This window comes from Artibeus jamaicensis, unplaced genomic scaffold (genome assembly GCF_021234435.1).
Source record: "Artibeus jamaicensis isolate MK-2021 breed Jamaican fruit bat unplaced genomic scaffold, CSHL_Jam_final scaffold_537, whole genome shotgun sequence".
Lineage (NCBI taxonomy): Eukaryota > Metazoa > Chordata > Mammalia > Chiroptera > Phyllostomidae > Artibeus > Artibeus jamaicensis.
Window position 1 is genome coordinate 46,373,678 of NW_026522047.1, and position 16,195 is coordinate 46,389,872.

General features: G+C 38.0%; 1 protein-coding gene across 1 annotated transcript; it reads left to right on the forward strand.

The window, feature by feature from the left end:
* The first annotated feature begins 3,757 nt into the window (after nucleotides 1-3,757).
* LOC119038869 (olfactory receptor 7A17) lies at nucleotides 3,758-14,069 on the forward strand. The gene is given in 5 exon segments (XM_053658473.1): nucleotides 3,758-3,794; nucleotides 3,797-3,868; nucleotides 3,871-3,894; nucleotides 10,952-10,955; nucleotides 13,082-14,069. Coding segments are annotated over 5 exon segments (1,125 nt in total).
* Nucleotides 14,070-16,195: the final 2,126 nt, after the last annotated feature.

Below are 16,195 nucleotides of genomic sequence, written 5' to 3' on the forward strand. Positions count from 1 at the left end.
CAGAGAGTCTCAGAGAAGTTGGACTCAAGGAGGAACACACCAAGGCACATCATAATTACATTAGCCAAGATTCAAATGAAGGAGAGAATCCTAGAAGCAGCAACACATAAGGAGACAGTCACCTACAAAGGAGGTCCCATCAGATTGTCAGCTGATTTCTCAAGAGACCTTAAAGGCAAGAGGGCGCTGGAAAGAAGTATTCCAAGTCATGAAAGACAAGGACCTACATCCAAGATTGCTCTATCCAGTGAAGCTTTCATTTAGCATGGAAGGGCAGATAAAGTGTTTCTCAGATAAGGCCAAGTTAAATTAGGAGTTCATAATCACCAAGCCCCTATTATATGAAATGTTAAAGGGACTTATCTAAGAAAAGAAAATGAAAAACATGTATAGTAAAATCACAGCAAACTCACAGTTATTAACAACCACACCTAAAACAAGAACAAAAACAAACTAAGCAAACAACTAGACCAGAAACAGAATCACAGAAATGAAGATCACATGAAGGATTAGCAATAAGGGAGTGGGAGGAGGAGAGAGGGCAAAATGGTACAGAGAATAAGTAGCATACATAGATGGTAGGTAGAAAATAGACAGGGGGAGGGTAAGAATAGTATGGGAAATGTAAAAGCTAAAGACCTTATAAGTATGACACATGGACATAAACTAAAGGGGGGAATGTGGGTGGGAGAGGGTGTGATGGGTGGAGGGAAGTGAAGGGGGCAAAATGGGACAACTGTTATAGCATAATCAATTCAATATATTTAAAAAATAAAAATGGTTAAAATAGAAAATGTGATCTTAAATTCTCTGTAATGTTTAGCACATATTTCCACGTGTTCAAGTTTGCTTTCTTCAGATTGTTATTTTCTTTCTAAGCTGCTTCATACCATGGATATTCATGTTAATTGATGAGTTCCTTCTCTGTCTAGGCATCTCTGTAGTGTGGCACTTCTCTAGCAGATAACTAGGAAGAGTTCTTGCCATTATTTTCTAGGGAGTGAGTGGCACTGAGTCTACAGTTTTTGAGTTCTGTGAAATCCCAAAGTTGACCCCAGTAGCTGCTGTAATCTTAGCAACAATTCTCAAGGGTGGGGTTTCCTGGGGTAACCTGACTGACTTTTTTGTTTTACCTTCTTGTTATAGGTGACCTTAGACCTCCATGAGGCTCCCTCAGCACCCCAACTTGGGGTCAGTGACAGAGTGCAATCTTTACTCAGGGGAAATAGTGATTCTGTAGTAAGCGTTTTGGGCTCTGAGGATAGCATGACACCAAGGGTGATGGAAAGTGAGCTTTGGGAGCGTTTAGAACATCAGGACTCAATGGCTCTTTTTCTCTGGAATGCCAACTGCCTGAAAGCTGCAGCTGAGCCCCTGTGCTGTGTGTTTACTGGGTCCATCATTCTTCTTGCCTCCCCTGTTTGTTCTCTCTGGCCCACCTTTAAATGTTTCAATATGCAAATCTCTGAGGCATATATGTACATTGACCAGGGAATCCTTTGTCAAATTATAGCTGTTCAAATTGTTGACATTTCTGGAGGAGAGACCAAGGGGATCTCTCACACTGCCATTTCTCTGACATCACTCCCCTTTACCTATCTTTAAAGCCAGCAGTGTAGCATTTTTAATTCTTACTCTGATACCAACTCTATCTTCTCCCTTCTTCTTGTACATTCAGAGAACCACAGGTATTACATTAGCCTCCCCTAGATAGTTATTGCCAATTGTACTTTTTAAATTTATTTTTAATTATACTTAACATACAAAATGTTACTATAATAACATTTTATATAACAAAATTATATTAATTTCAGGTATATAATATAGTGATTTAGTATTTTTATATCTTACAAAGTGAAGAGTACTGTAAGTTTAGTAACCACATGTCACCGTACATAGTTATTACAATGTTATTGACTCTATTCCCTATGCTGTACTTCACATCCCCATTACTTATGTTATAACTGGATGTTTATAATTTCTAATCTGCTTCCTGTTTTTCCTCCATCCCACACCCACCCTCTCTAGTAACCATCAGTTCTCTGTATCTATGAATTTGTTTCTCCTTCATTTGGTTTATTAATTTTCTTTTTTAGATTGTTCTTTGCTTTTTTCCCCAGGTTGAAGAGATATCTTCTACCATTTCTCAGTGTGAATCAGCTACTTGAGCTCTAGATCCTACTCCAGTCCATGCACTGCTATGTTTTTTTTACCTATAAGTAATTTATTGAAGTATAATTGTATAAAACAACTGGAGCATGATTAAAATATACAATGTGGTGAATAAAAGTCACAAAAATTATCATCCACACCTCACGTTTCCAACTGTGTATAAGTAGCGAAATTGCACAATAAACTTTAATGGCTTCCCAATGTAATTGTTAAACCTGAGCCTCAATTTTCTTATATCTTATGGTAAAGTCAGATAGCAAACATAACTTCAGATGAATGTTTCAAAAAAATAAATGAGATGTGGACATGTTTTGTTGGGTCCCAATAAACTGTTCAAGGGTAAAGTTGTATGTGTGTGTACATGTTTATTTGTGTACATTTTTATTTCAAATGAGCATGCACATATATGTACACAAACACAGACCCATATATAATCTCATGTTTGAAAAAAAGTTCTCTATTTTAAGACAAAGTTGAAAAAGATAAAAATGAATAAAATAATGTAAAATTTAATGTAATAAAATTTTAATATAAAATTTAAAGATGGAGAAATTTAGGCACAAAGATTTAAACTAAATGGTACACATAAATTAAAATAAACTCCTTTTCTTATAGTAATGCTTCAAAAGCATTAAATCTGAAGTTCATTGACACTTTGCCAAGAAGAAATTCTCTACCAGCCAGAGAGGCTGAATATCTACAGAATGATTATATGTGTCTTCCACTTAAGGGGGGAATACAATGCAAAGTGCCTTTACCCAGGAAAGGCTAAATCAATGCAATGAGGCACTTTAACTTAGTTTCCTAGACAAATTCCTTTGGATAAAAATGTGTATTCAATTATTAATGCTAATGTAAAATTACCGCACCAGTGACTTATAAACAAACACATTTAATCTCCTACAATTTCTGAGGTCTCATGGGCTAAAATCAAGATGTTAGCAGGGCTAACTTTCTTCTGGAGATTACAGGGAAGAATCTTTTTACTTTTCTGTTCCAAGCTTAGAGCATAGTGCAAAAAAACCCAAATGTATTTCTTATAAGTAACAAATATTTCATAGTGAGGGACTAAATGACAGCTCTTGTAATATGAGGTTGAAATTCCAAATTGTTTTGGCCAATGTGTCATGAAGCCCAGTGTGTAACACTCAAGGTTTAATCAAAGGAACTTAGTCCTCCCCCTTGTTGAAAAGAAAAATAGCAGTTTTCTGTGGACATGACAGGTCAAGTCTCTACCACAATTCAATATTTAGGAATTTCAGTTTTCTAATCCAGACTGAAATCTTGGTCTTAAATTTGGAAAAATTTTAAATGAGGGTTTGGATAAAGTGCTGGGAGGTTAGTCTTCTGGAACCCACAGACTTTATGAGGAAAAACTAGTAAAAATAGGATTCACTGAACTTCCAAGCTGATCTTTTGGGGACACAGAACCTCCAGGAGAATGGTCCCTTTTGTCTAGATCCACAGGGAAATCATGCAACTAGAGGTTGGAATAACAAGATGGAAATGTACCTAATGAGCAGACACAGAGAGCTGTAAATAGCTCCTCATCTCCAGTCACTCAGAATGTGTGACCTTGGGCTAGATGGGAAATGGTTATTACTTTTGGAACCCTAAGTTTGTCTCGAGACCAATGCTTGCCTCCTTCCTGCTGTCTTGTCTGAGCAGAGAGCTTCAGACTCCATTGTTATTTATCCAGAGGCTGGACTTTCTTCACCAGGAGTCCATCCTCTCAGAGCTCCTGATTAGGTGAAGCCAAGGGTGCAGTAAGTGCTCTAGGAAAGGGTCAGAGAAAACCAAAGCCAAGCCCATTCACCTGAGGTCTTTTGACAGCCAGCAGCCTATGGTTGTTTGCTTACCTGATTAACTGCTTCATGATTTGTTTGTGATGCTAAAAGGAGAAGTGAACATTGAAGTCAGCAACATCTTCCATCACAACTCACTGATGGAAGCCCAACTGAGGTGGCAATGAGAGGCATAAAGTATTTCAAGTGAAAGTAGAATATGTGCAATGAATTTTGTCACTAAAAGGAATAGGGAAATAGAATACTAGGTGTGGAGAACTATACAGTAAATTGAAGGCAGTTCTTCATTTTTATAATGGGGCACACTCAAGACTGTCTCGTATTGATGAGACAGATCCATATTCAATATACATCTAGCAAATATTACCTTGCAACAATGGTCATGAGACCTACATTCCACAATATCTTCTTTCACTCTGGGTAATCAACTAGCATGAAAAATAATGTATTAGAAAAGTAAAAAGAGGTGTGCTAAATAGCTTAACTTTGCCATTACTTCGTTACCTGTGATCTGAATACGTTTGTGGGTTACTCATTGAGTTGTTTCCTCTATTGTAAATTGTCTGTAAGTTCCAGATATTTGCAGAGTGGGGTCAGCCTGCTTTGATTCCTGTTTTTATTACATATTTCTAAACAAGGATGTGGAGGAGATTTTTCCCACCAACTTTGTTGTTCTCACTGCGTTTCTTTATGTACATATATGTGGAGAATTGTGAGTATTTATTAACTTTGTGGACTGAAATTATCACTCAGTCAAATGTATTCTCTCCATTGCTTTTCTATTTTTTACTTTTCTTACTGAAAAATACACAGCTGTTACTCTTATATTCTTCACTTGTGAATCCTTGCTATAAACAAACAATGAGAGTGAATGTTTTTCTGTGTACTTAGCACTAATAAATCACCCTACACACATACTGCCAACACAGTCACATCTCCATCATTCTTTATTTCTCCTTGGCCTTCTGTGGTTAGCTCTATTTCAAAACTGGCTCATGTCCTACTGTCCTCTGGAAGGCTCTCTTTTTTTCTTTTTCTTTTTTTTTGTTTTCTTTCATTTATTAAATTATTGTTCAAGTACAATTTTCTGCCTTTTACTCCCATCCCAGCCCACCCCTCCCCAGTGCTCCTGAACTCTCTCCCATTTCCACCCCCCTTATTTCTTGTCCATGTGTCCACCACACTTGTTCCTGTAAACCCTTCCTCTTTTCCCCTGAAATTCCCTCCCCTCTCCCCTCTGGTCAATGTCAGCCTGTTCTCTATTTCAGTGTTTTCTTTTTTCTTATCTTCATTTATTTATTTTCATTTTCACAAAGTAGTTTTAATGTACATTTATGAATTCAGCAAAGGCATAACACACAAAATCAACGTATGTTAAAGAGAGGTATGCACTTAAAAGGCATTTAAAAGACTAACTCGTTTTGCGTTATGACCCCAGGTTATTTAGAAATTTGTGATTATTTCATAAATATTGGAACTAGGCATATATGAACATAAATATACCATATGACTAAGCAATTCTTCTGTTAATTACATGTCCAAAAGAAAGTAGTGCATGGAAATACAGAAAAGATGAACAAACTGCTCACAGAAGCATTATTTTTATTTGTTAACAAATTTTTATTGCTGTTCAAGTAGTTTTCTGCCTTTCCTCCTCAGCCCTCCCCACCCCCTTCCCCTGTTTCCACCCCTGCCCCACCCTGTTATTGTTCTTTCCAATTGTTCCTATAAACCCCTCACCCTTCCCCCACATTATCCCCTCCTCATTCTTCTCTGGTCACTGTCAGCCTGTTCTCAATTTTAGGGTCTTTGTTCATATTTTCCTTGCTTGTGGTTTTGTTCATTAGGTTCCTGTTACAGTGGAAGGCACTCTCGATAAAGATTTGACTGAAGGCTACCTGTTCCTTTTATGAGCAAATGTGAATCCACATATCTCTATGTAGGAAGAAATTGTAACTTAGATACTGCTTTCTCCCTGATTTTAAAAACCTCTTTATAACATTCTCTTTTTTTCATTTTTTATTTAATTATTTTCCAAGTACAGTTTTCTGCCTTTTACTCCCTTCCCAGCCCACCCCCGTGCTCCCCACCTCCCTCCCATTTTCACCCCCCATAGCTGTTGTCCATGTGTCCTTTATACTAGTTCCTCTAAATCCCTCCCCTTTTTCCCCTGAAATTCCCTCCCCTCACCCCTCTGGTCTCCGACCCCCACCCCATTCTTCATTTCAGTGTCTTTGTTTTTATTTTGCTTGCTTGTGTGTTTTGTTGTTTAGCTTCCTGTTAAAGGTGAGATCATTTAGTATTTGTCCCTCAACATCTACTTACTTCACTCAGCATAATGCTCTCCAGTTCCATCCATGCTGTTGCAAAGAGTAGGAGTTCCTTCTTTCTTTCTGCTGCATAGAATTCCATTGTGTATATGTACCAAAATTTTTTGATCCATTCATTTACTGACGGGCACCTAGGTTGCTTCCAGCTCTTGGCTATTGTAAATTGTGCTGCTATGAACATTGGGGTGCATAGGTTCTTTTGGATTGGTATTTTAGGATTCTTAGGATATAATCCTAGCAGTGGAATTGCTGGGTCAAAAGGCAGGTCCATTTTTAGCTTTCTTAGAAAATTCCATATTGTTTTCCATAATGGTTGTACCAGACAGCAATCTCACCAAGTGACCTAGGGTCTCCTTTTCCCCACAACCTCTCCAACATTTGTTTGTTGCTTTGTTTATGATAGCCATTCTTATTGGTGTATCTCATTGTGGTTTTAATTTGCATCTCTCTGACAGCTAGCGATATTGAGCATCTTTTCATGTGTCTCTGGATTTTCTGTATGTCTGCCTTGGAGAAGTGTCTGTTCAAGTCCTTTTCTCATTTTTTAATTGGGTTATTTGTCTTCTTAGAGTGAAGTCATGTGAGTTCTTTGTATATTTTGGAAATTAAACCCTTTTCTGAGGTATCATTGGCAAATATGTTTTCCCATACAGTCGGTTGTCTTTTTATTTTAATACTGTTTTCTTTAGCCACACAGAAGCTTTTTATTTTGATGAGATCACATTTGTTTATTCTATCCTTTATATTCCTTGCTCTAGGGGACATATCAGTAAAAAAGTTGCTGCGTGAAATACCTGAGATTTTTCTGCCAATGTTCTCCTCTAGGCCTTTAATGGTGTCACAGCTTATATTTAAGTCCTTTATCCACATTGAATTTATTTTGGTGTATGGTGTAAGTCTGTGCTCAAGTTTCATTTTTGCAGGTAGCTGTCCAGTTCTCCCAACACCATTTGTTGAAGAGGCTATCTTTACTCCATTTTATTTTACTGCCCCCTTTGTCAAATATTAATAGACTGTAGGGATTTGGGTTGATTTCTGGGCTCTCCATTCTGTTTCATTGACCTATGTGCCTGTTTTTATACCAGTACCAGGCTGTTTTGATTACAGTGGCCTTGTAATATAGCTTGATATCAGGTATTGTGATCCCTCCTGCTTTGTTCTTATTTCTCAAAATTGCGGCTGCTATTCTGGGTCGTTTGTGGTTCCATATAAATTTTTGAAGTGTTTGTTCTATGTCTTTGAAATATGACATTGGTACTTTAATTAGTATTGCATTGAATCTATAAATTGCTTTGGGTAGTATGGACATTTTGATGATGTTAATTCTTCCAATCCATGAACAAGATATATGTTTCCATTTGTTTGTGTCTTCCTTGATTTCTTTTTTCAGGGCTGTGTAGTTTTCTGCATACAGGTCTTTTACCTCCTTGGTTAGGCTTATTCCTAGGTTTTTTGTTTTTCCTTTTGCTATATCGAATGGGATTTTTTTCTTGATTTCTGCTTCTGCCGATTCATTGTTAGTATACAAAAATGCCTGAGATTTCTGGATATTGACTTTGTAACCTGCTGCTTTGCCAAATTCATTTATTAGTTCAAGCAGTTTTTGGGTAGAGTCTATAGGATTTTTCATGTACACTATCATGTCATCTGTAAACAATGACAGTTTTGTTTCCTCCTTTCCAATTTAAATACCTTTTATTTCCTTTTCTTGTGTGATTGCTGTGGCTAAAACTTCTAATACTATATTGAATAGAAGTGGTGAGAGTGGATAACTTAGTCTTGTTCATGATCTTAGTGGAAATGATCTTAGTTTTTGCCCATTGAGTATGATGTTGGCTATAGGTCTCTCATATATAGCCTTTATTATATTGAGGAATGCTCCCTGTATTCCCACTTTGCTGAGTGTTTTTATCATAAATGGGTGTTGTACCTTATCAAAAGCTTTTTCAGCATCTATTGATATGATCATGTGGTTTTTGTCTTTGCTTTTGTTTATATGATGTATTACATTTACTGATTTGCAAATATTGAACCATCCTTGCATCCCTGGGATGAATTCCACTTGGTCATGGTGTATGATCTTTTTGATGTATTGTTGGATGGGATTTGCTAATATTTTGTTGAGGATTTTAACATCTATGTTCATCAGCGATATTTGCCTGAAGTTTTCTTTCTTTGTTGTGTCTCTATTTGGTTTTGGAATTAGGATGATGCTGGCTCATAAAAAGAGTTTGGGAGTCTCCCATCATTTTGGATTTTTTGAAATAGTCTGTGAAGAATAGGGGTTAGCTGTTCCTTTAATGCTTTGTAGAATTCTCCTGTGAAACCACCTGGTACAGGGCTTTTGTGTGATGGGAGTTTGTTGATTACTGTTATTGGTCTGTCTCTATAACATTCTTTTATTTCCAAATCTTTGTCAGTTTAATCTGGGATCAGTGGCCCTTGTTGATATTATTAAGTTATTATTTTCTGTCTTAATATAAATTAATTTGATTCTCACTTAATTATTTTTGTACAATAGTTTTGTGATCAGTGTACTTAACCTAATTGCATTCCTGCTGGTAATCTTTATTCCATAAGCTCTTAGTTTCTTTCTTTAAATCTTGTCTTCCTATATTATGCTCACATATACCCCCATGCGCTTTTGTACAGATGCATGAACAGCATTCTCGCCCTCAGAAATGCTCTTTATCTACTGTGCAGCTTGTTTTTCTATGTGTCCACTCTTCCTTCCTACTCAACAATACCTATGGTGTCCCCTCCAGTCAAAAAGGGTGTAAGACACTGATTCATTATTTCCATGTCTACATAATATTCTGAGGTGTGGCTGTGCTAGTCACCCTTGAAGTCTAAGGTATACTTTTTTTTAACACATTGCTGTTATAACAATATGTGAAAATATTTTGAGATTGTTACATTAAAACTCTGGTTCTTCACCAGAGGCAATATATTGTTCCCCTAGGGGCCACTCAACAATCTTTGGAGACATTTTTGGCTGTCACATGGGAGGTGTCAGTGAAGTCCAGGGATGCTCTGAACATCCTGCAATGGCCAGGAGAGACCACCCCTCAGACAAAGCCCTGGCCCAGGATGTCAGTCCTGCAGAGACTAAGGAGCCCTGCCTTAGAGACACGGGTCTTGTAGTGTGTGTAGCTGCCCTCAGACTGTTCTCCCAATGTTGTAACACTTCACAGTTCTGCCAGGAAAAAACAGGGCACCCCTTTGCTACCAGTTTAGAAGTCTGCACCCCAGTCAATGTGACATTTCTCTTAAGTTTTTCTCCAGGCTGACAGTTGTGAAAGAACTTTTTTATTTGTTGAACTTTTTCTGATTTAAAAAAAAATGTTTTTATTTTATTTATTCATCTTCAGAGAGGAAGGGAAGGAGAGCGGGAGAGAAATATCAATGTGTGATTGCCTCTCATGTGTCCCCTGCTGGGGACCTGGCCTGCAACCCAGGCATGTGCCCTGACTGGGAATCAAACCGTGATCTTTTGGTTCGCAGGCCTGTGCTCATCCACTGAGCTATACCAGGCAGGCCAAGAACTTTTTCTGATTTTTGATCATAGATTCATATTTGATGTTTTTTGAATAATTTGAACATTACTATATGGTTACTATGTTTTTATTGTCAGGCTTCTCAATGATTTCTAAAAATTATGGTGGTTGGATATAGAAGACAGTAAAAGAGGGTTAAATGCTGACAGAAGGAGTCCGTACTTGAGGCACTGAACGCACAATACAAAATACAGGTGAGTATCAGAGACTTGTGCCCCTGAAACCTACATAATTTTATTAAACAATGCCACCCCAATAAATTCAATTAAATTAATAACATAAAAATAAAAATAAATAACAAATATTATTTCTTAATGACTTTAGGAATGTTTTGGCCATAAAAATGTTTTGCAATTTATTTCATTAAATATATTTGTGTTTTTACTACTGAGTCTCTTGACCAGATTAAGGTGGTTTAGCCCACACATCAGTATTAATATATACTTTTCCATCTGTTTACCTAAAAGGACTGGTTACTCTGCCAGTGAGTAGCCAGTCTATGTAATGAGACAGAGGTAGGGTATCAACTTTATTTTCTTCCAGGTGGATGTTTCTTTTTCCAACTTTTATTCAACAATCCAACCTTTCTAAATATACAGAAATACAACCTTACCATGTATTAAATGTACGTATATCCTGAGGCCTAATTCCTGACTCATCCAAGAAATAAAATTGAGCCTCTGCTTTGCCACCATCTCTAAGAACATCGTACATTGCTTTGTGTGTCTGTGCCTTTGCCAATGTAATTACGAATGCACATTGTTATTTATACCTTATTTTCATTACTTTTTGATGCTCCCCTCATTTTCTTGAACACAGTTGCTAAACTGCTCTGTTTAACCAGGTTTTATTCTCCTGCCATTCCTTTCATTAGTTCAGTTTTCCTTCAACAGCTTCCTGCTAAGTGCACAGATATATATAAACACATTTGTAAAAATACCGAGGTGATCAAAGCAAGTGAAGCTCTGCTTCTTCAGATCTGCCATTGTTTTTTTTTAATTTAGCGGGGTGTTTTTTCCATTTTTAATTTTGATTTTTAATTATTTTTAATTTTTATCTTCACACTATATTTTTGTTGTTATTCCAGTACAGTTAGTTGTCTCCATTTTCCCCCACCATTCCCCCTCACAGTATTGTGATGGTGAAAGTACAGTATGGTGAAATAAATGTTTGTATGGTAATGTGGATGGGCTTAAGTCACATGAACAAAGTTACTCAGTGTCAAAGGATGGATTGTCATGGCGTGTGCAGGCTTTATTTGTCATGTCCTGGGGAGGCTTTTGCATGTTGGATGAAGACCAGAACCAGAATGAGACAGTCCCTATTGATTTGCCAAAAATGAGATCCACAACTAAAGTCCAAGAAAAAGAAAGGAACCACATGAGAAAAGTGAGGGAGGGGTTTGTTTCATCTGCATTTTAACCTTATAAAAACCCACTCATCAAATAACTATAGGAGAGGCATAGGAAAAGCAAGTCTTCTACTACTTGATATTAATTAAAGAGATTTCCTTTGGTAAAATACTAGTGTATGTTGTTGCTCAGTTATCACTTGGGGTAGTGAATCTGCAAGGTGTTTCCACATCATGTGTAGATAACTAACTACCTTTGTGTTTTGGACAAACATGTCTTTTTCTCCTTTATTATTTTTGCTTGACATCAAGGGAGTGTACTTAGAATTGGAAAGTTGCCAGAATCCAAAGACACTTCTTCCTCATCATCTCTCAGAGATCACCTGAACTTATCAGTAGATATTTTTTCTTCCTCATGTCCATTTTATTCTCTCTCCATCTACATTTATATTTTTTTAAATACAAGGCATAAAATGGACATTCCAATCTGGAATCCCATGCTTATTTGTGCATGCAGGCTTACCATAGCTGTATAGAAGAATTATGTCTAAATTCTTTTTGGAAAGGATACTTGATCCGGACAGCTTGAGTTGTATGTCCTCATAGCCTAAATAGTGAGTGAGACAAACAGGGAGACCACACACATGAGGAGGCCATGGTGTGTGTGCCCATGAGTGCCTCGTAAACAGAGAGCAGGGCTCAGAGCACGGGGACCTGGACTCATGTATTCCAAGATGACTTATCACACAGAGGGGCAGAACTGCATCAGGAGAAGGCACTAAGGAGGAGATTTTTTTCAATTCACAGGATGCTTTTGCAACAAGATTGATAAATTGCAAGATTTTCACAGTATGCCAAAGGGACTCTCTGTGACTTGAAGTTCCAAAAGCAACACACAGGCCCCATTGTTTTTAATATTCTCTAACACCATCTCTCCTGCCCCTGACACACTGGCTGGTTCTGAGCCTTGATTTTCTAAAACCACCATCTTCCTCAGGGCCTTTACATTGGCTGTTTGTCTGCCTGGCAAACACTTTCTCCCCCTAGGCTCCCACTTAGTTTTCTTTAAGGTGCCTGTTAAAGTGTTGTATGTTGGCAACCCTTGGTTAAACTCTATAAAGAAGAACACCCTCAGCATGGATAGCCCTGGAGAACTTCACAATAAGTGAAGTAAGCCTCTCAGAGAAAGACAAATACCATATGGTTTCACTTATATTTGGAATCTGATGAACACAGTGACCTAACAAGCAAAACAGAGACATATGGATAGATAAACCACAGGATGACAGGTAGTAAGTGAGAGGTTAGGGTGTGGGGGATTGAGCAAAAGAAAAAGGACTCATGGACATGAACAACAGTGTGTGGTTGTGAGAAAGTAGGGAATATCAGGGGGTTAAGTGGTAATAGAAAAATTGTCATAAAAAATAAATAAAATAAGAAGCATCCTCTCTCCATTCTCTTCATGTAGTGTGATTTACTTTTTTCTATAGCATCTGCACCATCATATATGTTATAGTATTATTTTTGTTTGAATATATTTTTGCCCATCATTAGTTTGTAGAGACTTTTGTCTTTCTCATTCCATACTCTGAACAGTGCTTGGTACAAGTCTAAAATCAATATATGAGTCTATTCCTCAAATGCATGAATAGTATCCCCAATAAAATAGCAATATACATGGTGTTTGAAGAATGAGTTCATGGTAGAAAAGGGAATTTTAGTGAACAATGGCAGTAGACAAGCCTTAGCAGAAACATGATCGTAACCCAATATGGAAATTAGTTTTTGCATCATAAAAAAATGTACCATTTATTCTCAGTTACTAATGTAAAAATTAGTTATTCATTTTCTTCTGTTTTTTGGTAGTCTCCTGCCCCACATGGAACCAGGCAATGTTACACGAATTTCAGAGTTTCTTCTCCTGGGACTATCAGAGGAACCAGAACTGCAGCCCATCCTCTTTGGGCTCTTCCTCTGCATGTACCTGACCACTGTGTTGGGAAACCTGCTCATCATCCTGGCTGTCAGCTCCAACTCCCACCTCCACATGCCCATGTACTTCTTTCTCTCCAACCTGTCCATGGTAGACATCTGTTTCACTTCTACCACTATCCCGAAGATGCTGGTGAACATCCAGACACAGAGCAAAGCCATCACTTATGCAGGCTGCATCACCCAGATGTATTTTTACATACACTTTGCAGTGTTGGATGACTTCATCCTTACTGTCATGGCCTATGACAGGTATGTGGCCATCTGTCACCCTCTGCACTACACAGTCATCATGAACTCCCGCCTCTGTGGGCTGCTGGTTCTGGGGTCCTGGATCATTAGTGTTCTGAATTCCTTGTTAGAAAGCTTAATGGTTTTGGATCTGTCCTTCTGCTCAGACTTGGAAATTCACCACTTTTTCTGTGAACTCAAAGAGGTGGTCCAACTTGCCTGTTCTGACATCTTATCTAATGACATTGTGATGTACTTTTCAGCAGGGCTGCTGGCTGCTGTTCCCCTTACTGGGATCCTATATTCTTACTCTAAGATAGTGTCCTCCATATGTGCAATCCCATCAGTACAGGGGAAGTATAAAGCATTTTCTACCTGTGCATCTCACCTCTCAGTTGTTTCCTTGTTTTATGGTACGAGCCTAGGCGTGTATCTTGGCTCTGCTGATACCCACAGCTCAAAGTCAAGTGTAACAGCCTCAGTGATGTACACTGTAGTCACACCCATGCTGAACCCCTTCATCTACAGTCTCAGGAACAAGGACATAAAGAGGGCCTTGAAAGATTCCTTGCCAGGTTGGCTTCTCAAGGGCCAACTGTATGTGTCTGAAGAACTGCCCATGAATGTTTGAAGCTTCAGAGCAAGAAGTTCTGACACAAGTTAATATAATATTTGGACCATACATAATTAGAAATTCTCATGTATCTCATTGGTTAACATGAATTACATTAGCATAATTTATTCTCTTATGACATATGCCATTCCAAGTAATATTTCTGTTATTTTAATGAAAAAGTAGTCATGAATTATACTATTTTTATTAACTAAAGTACACTTGGATACTGAGGTCATGTATATAATTTCATTGGAGAGGAACATGTGAGACCACAATTTTCACTTTCATAGTCATCATTATTTTCTATAGCACTACATTTACTAGGCTTCTTGATAATGTAGACCTGAACGTGCTGGTAGGTTTTATAGCTGGTCTCCCAGGTTTATATATTTCATTGTGTTATTCAGCTGTGTGTCCACATGCCTACATAGCCCCTGGACAAAATTGACTAACAAATCCATGTTTCCAAGAGTCTACTATGAAATGTACATTTCAGTGAATCATTTGACCTAATGTGTAATCGATGACTGTACATATAATGTAGGAAAAAGTACCAGACAACTTATTATTATACAAAATATTTTTTATGCTGCACATCTCTACTCATTGAAGTGTGGAATATGATGTCCATGTGTGAGGGGTAAAGAAATACATGGAGTGTTTTGTGGGTTTTTTGAAGTATTTTTCTGTTTCTGCTTGCAAACTTTCAATGTGCTCCCTACAAATGGACTCATTCTAGTGCTTTAAATGAAATGTCTCCCCTTTCCCAAATGTTTCCAAATACACCAAAGGGACAGTGAGGGACCAATATGAATACCATACAATACATATCTCGTTTATACTCAGGAATGTCTTAAGTCTTTATGATTAAAGAATTAATCACACAGGAGCTGAAATCCTACCCAGGCATGTGAAAAGGAGTCACCATTTTCCTGCACAAATGTGCACATCATTTCACCCTGTCCTGAATACCTGGAAGGGAACCTCAGTGGACTTGCTTTAATGCAGTTACCTGAAATACATCTGAATAAAAGCACGATTGTGAATGCTGTCCTCCATCAGTACAAATGCTAAAGGTAAAGAGTGGCAGATTATTATAATTGCCCTCAGTTCTGTTTGCTTTGATTATAGCATTAGTTTGCTATTGCCATATAATAAGCCATCCGAAAAGCAAATGGTTTAATATAACTCCTTTATTTTCCAATTCTTTTGCATAGTATGGAGGTGTTCTGATGTCTGTTGGTCTGCTCAGGAGTCTGGAGTCAGCTATGGGTCAGCTGGGGTGTGTCTGCTGACCTTAGCTGGGCTTTCTAATACACTAGTGGCTCAGCTATTGTGGCCGATCTAGGGAGGCCTTGGCTGGGTAAGTGAGCTCTTTCCACATGTCCCCTACTCCTCTGAAGTTCCACCTGGATTTTTCACATAGCTGAGCCAGAATTCCAGGTGAGAAAAGCCAAAATGATAAGGCATGGTAAAGCATATTATCACTTTCACCATATTTATTGGCCAAAACAAGTAAAAATTCATAAGTCCACCCCAGGTTCAAAGGTGGAGATGTAACTCCCCCTCTGGATGGGAGAAGCTTCACAGTCACATTGCTAAAGACTGGAAACAGACATAGAATTGGGGACAATTCTGCAAACTGTCTTCCACTTATGTAAATATCAATTCAGTCAAATTTTATTTGACTAATTCCCCCCCCCGAACAGCTGAATGATGATAGAGAAAAAAGTGAGAGTAAAAATATGTTTAATGATCTGCTGTGGAAATTCCACTCTAGAGGTTCAAACCCCTCCAAATATGAGCAGCCCCACACCTGCCCCTTCTTAGGCTTGCCATTTCTAGGTTGAAAAGTAATAAACCTTTTCCTTACAGGTTTCTCAAGTATAGGGACTTAACTATTGGATTAACAGAGCTAGGGAGTTCTTCCTTTCCCTGTACCATCTCTTTGGGGTTCTTTATGTACATAGTGCTTTACTTTTTATTGGCCTGCTCTTCACATATTCATAATGATTCCCAAACTGATCCTTGTATTTTCTGGGGGTGGGGTGCCTGATAGATGGAAGTGGCATTTGAAATGCAGATACTACAGAGAATGGAATTTGAAAGAGGAGGGAGTGTTGTGGCATTGGTTTCACTGT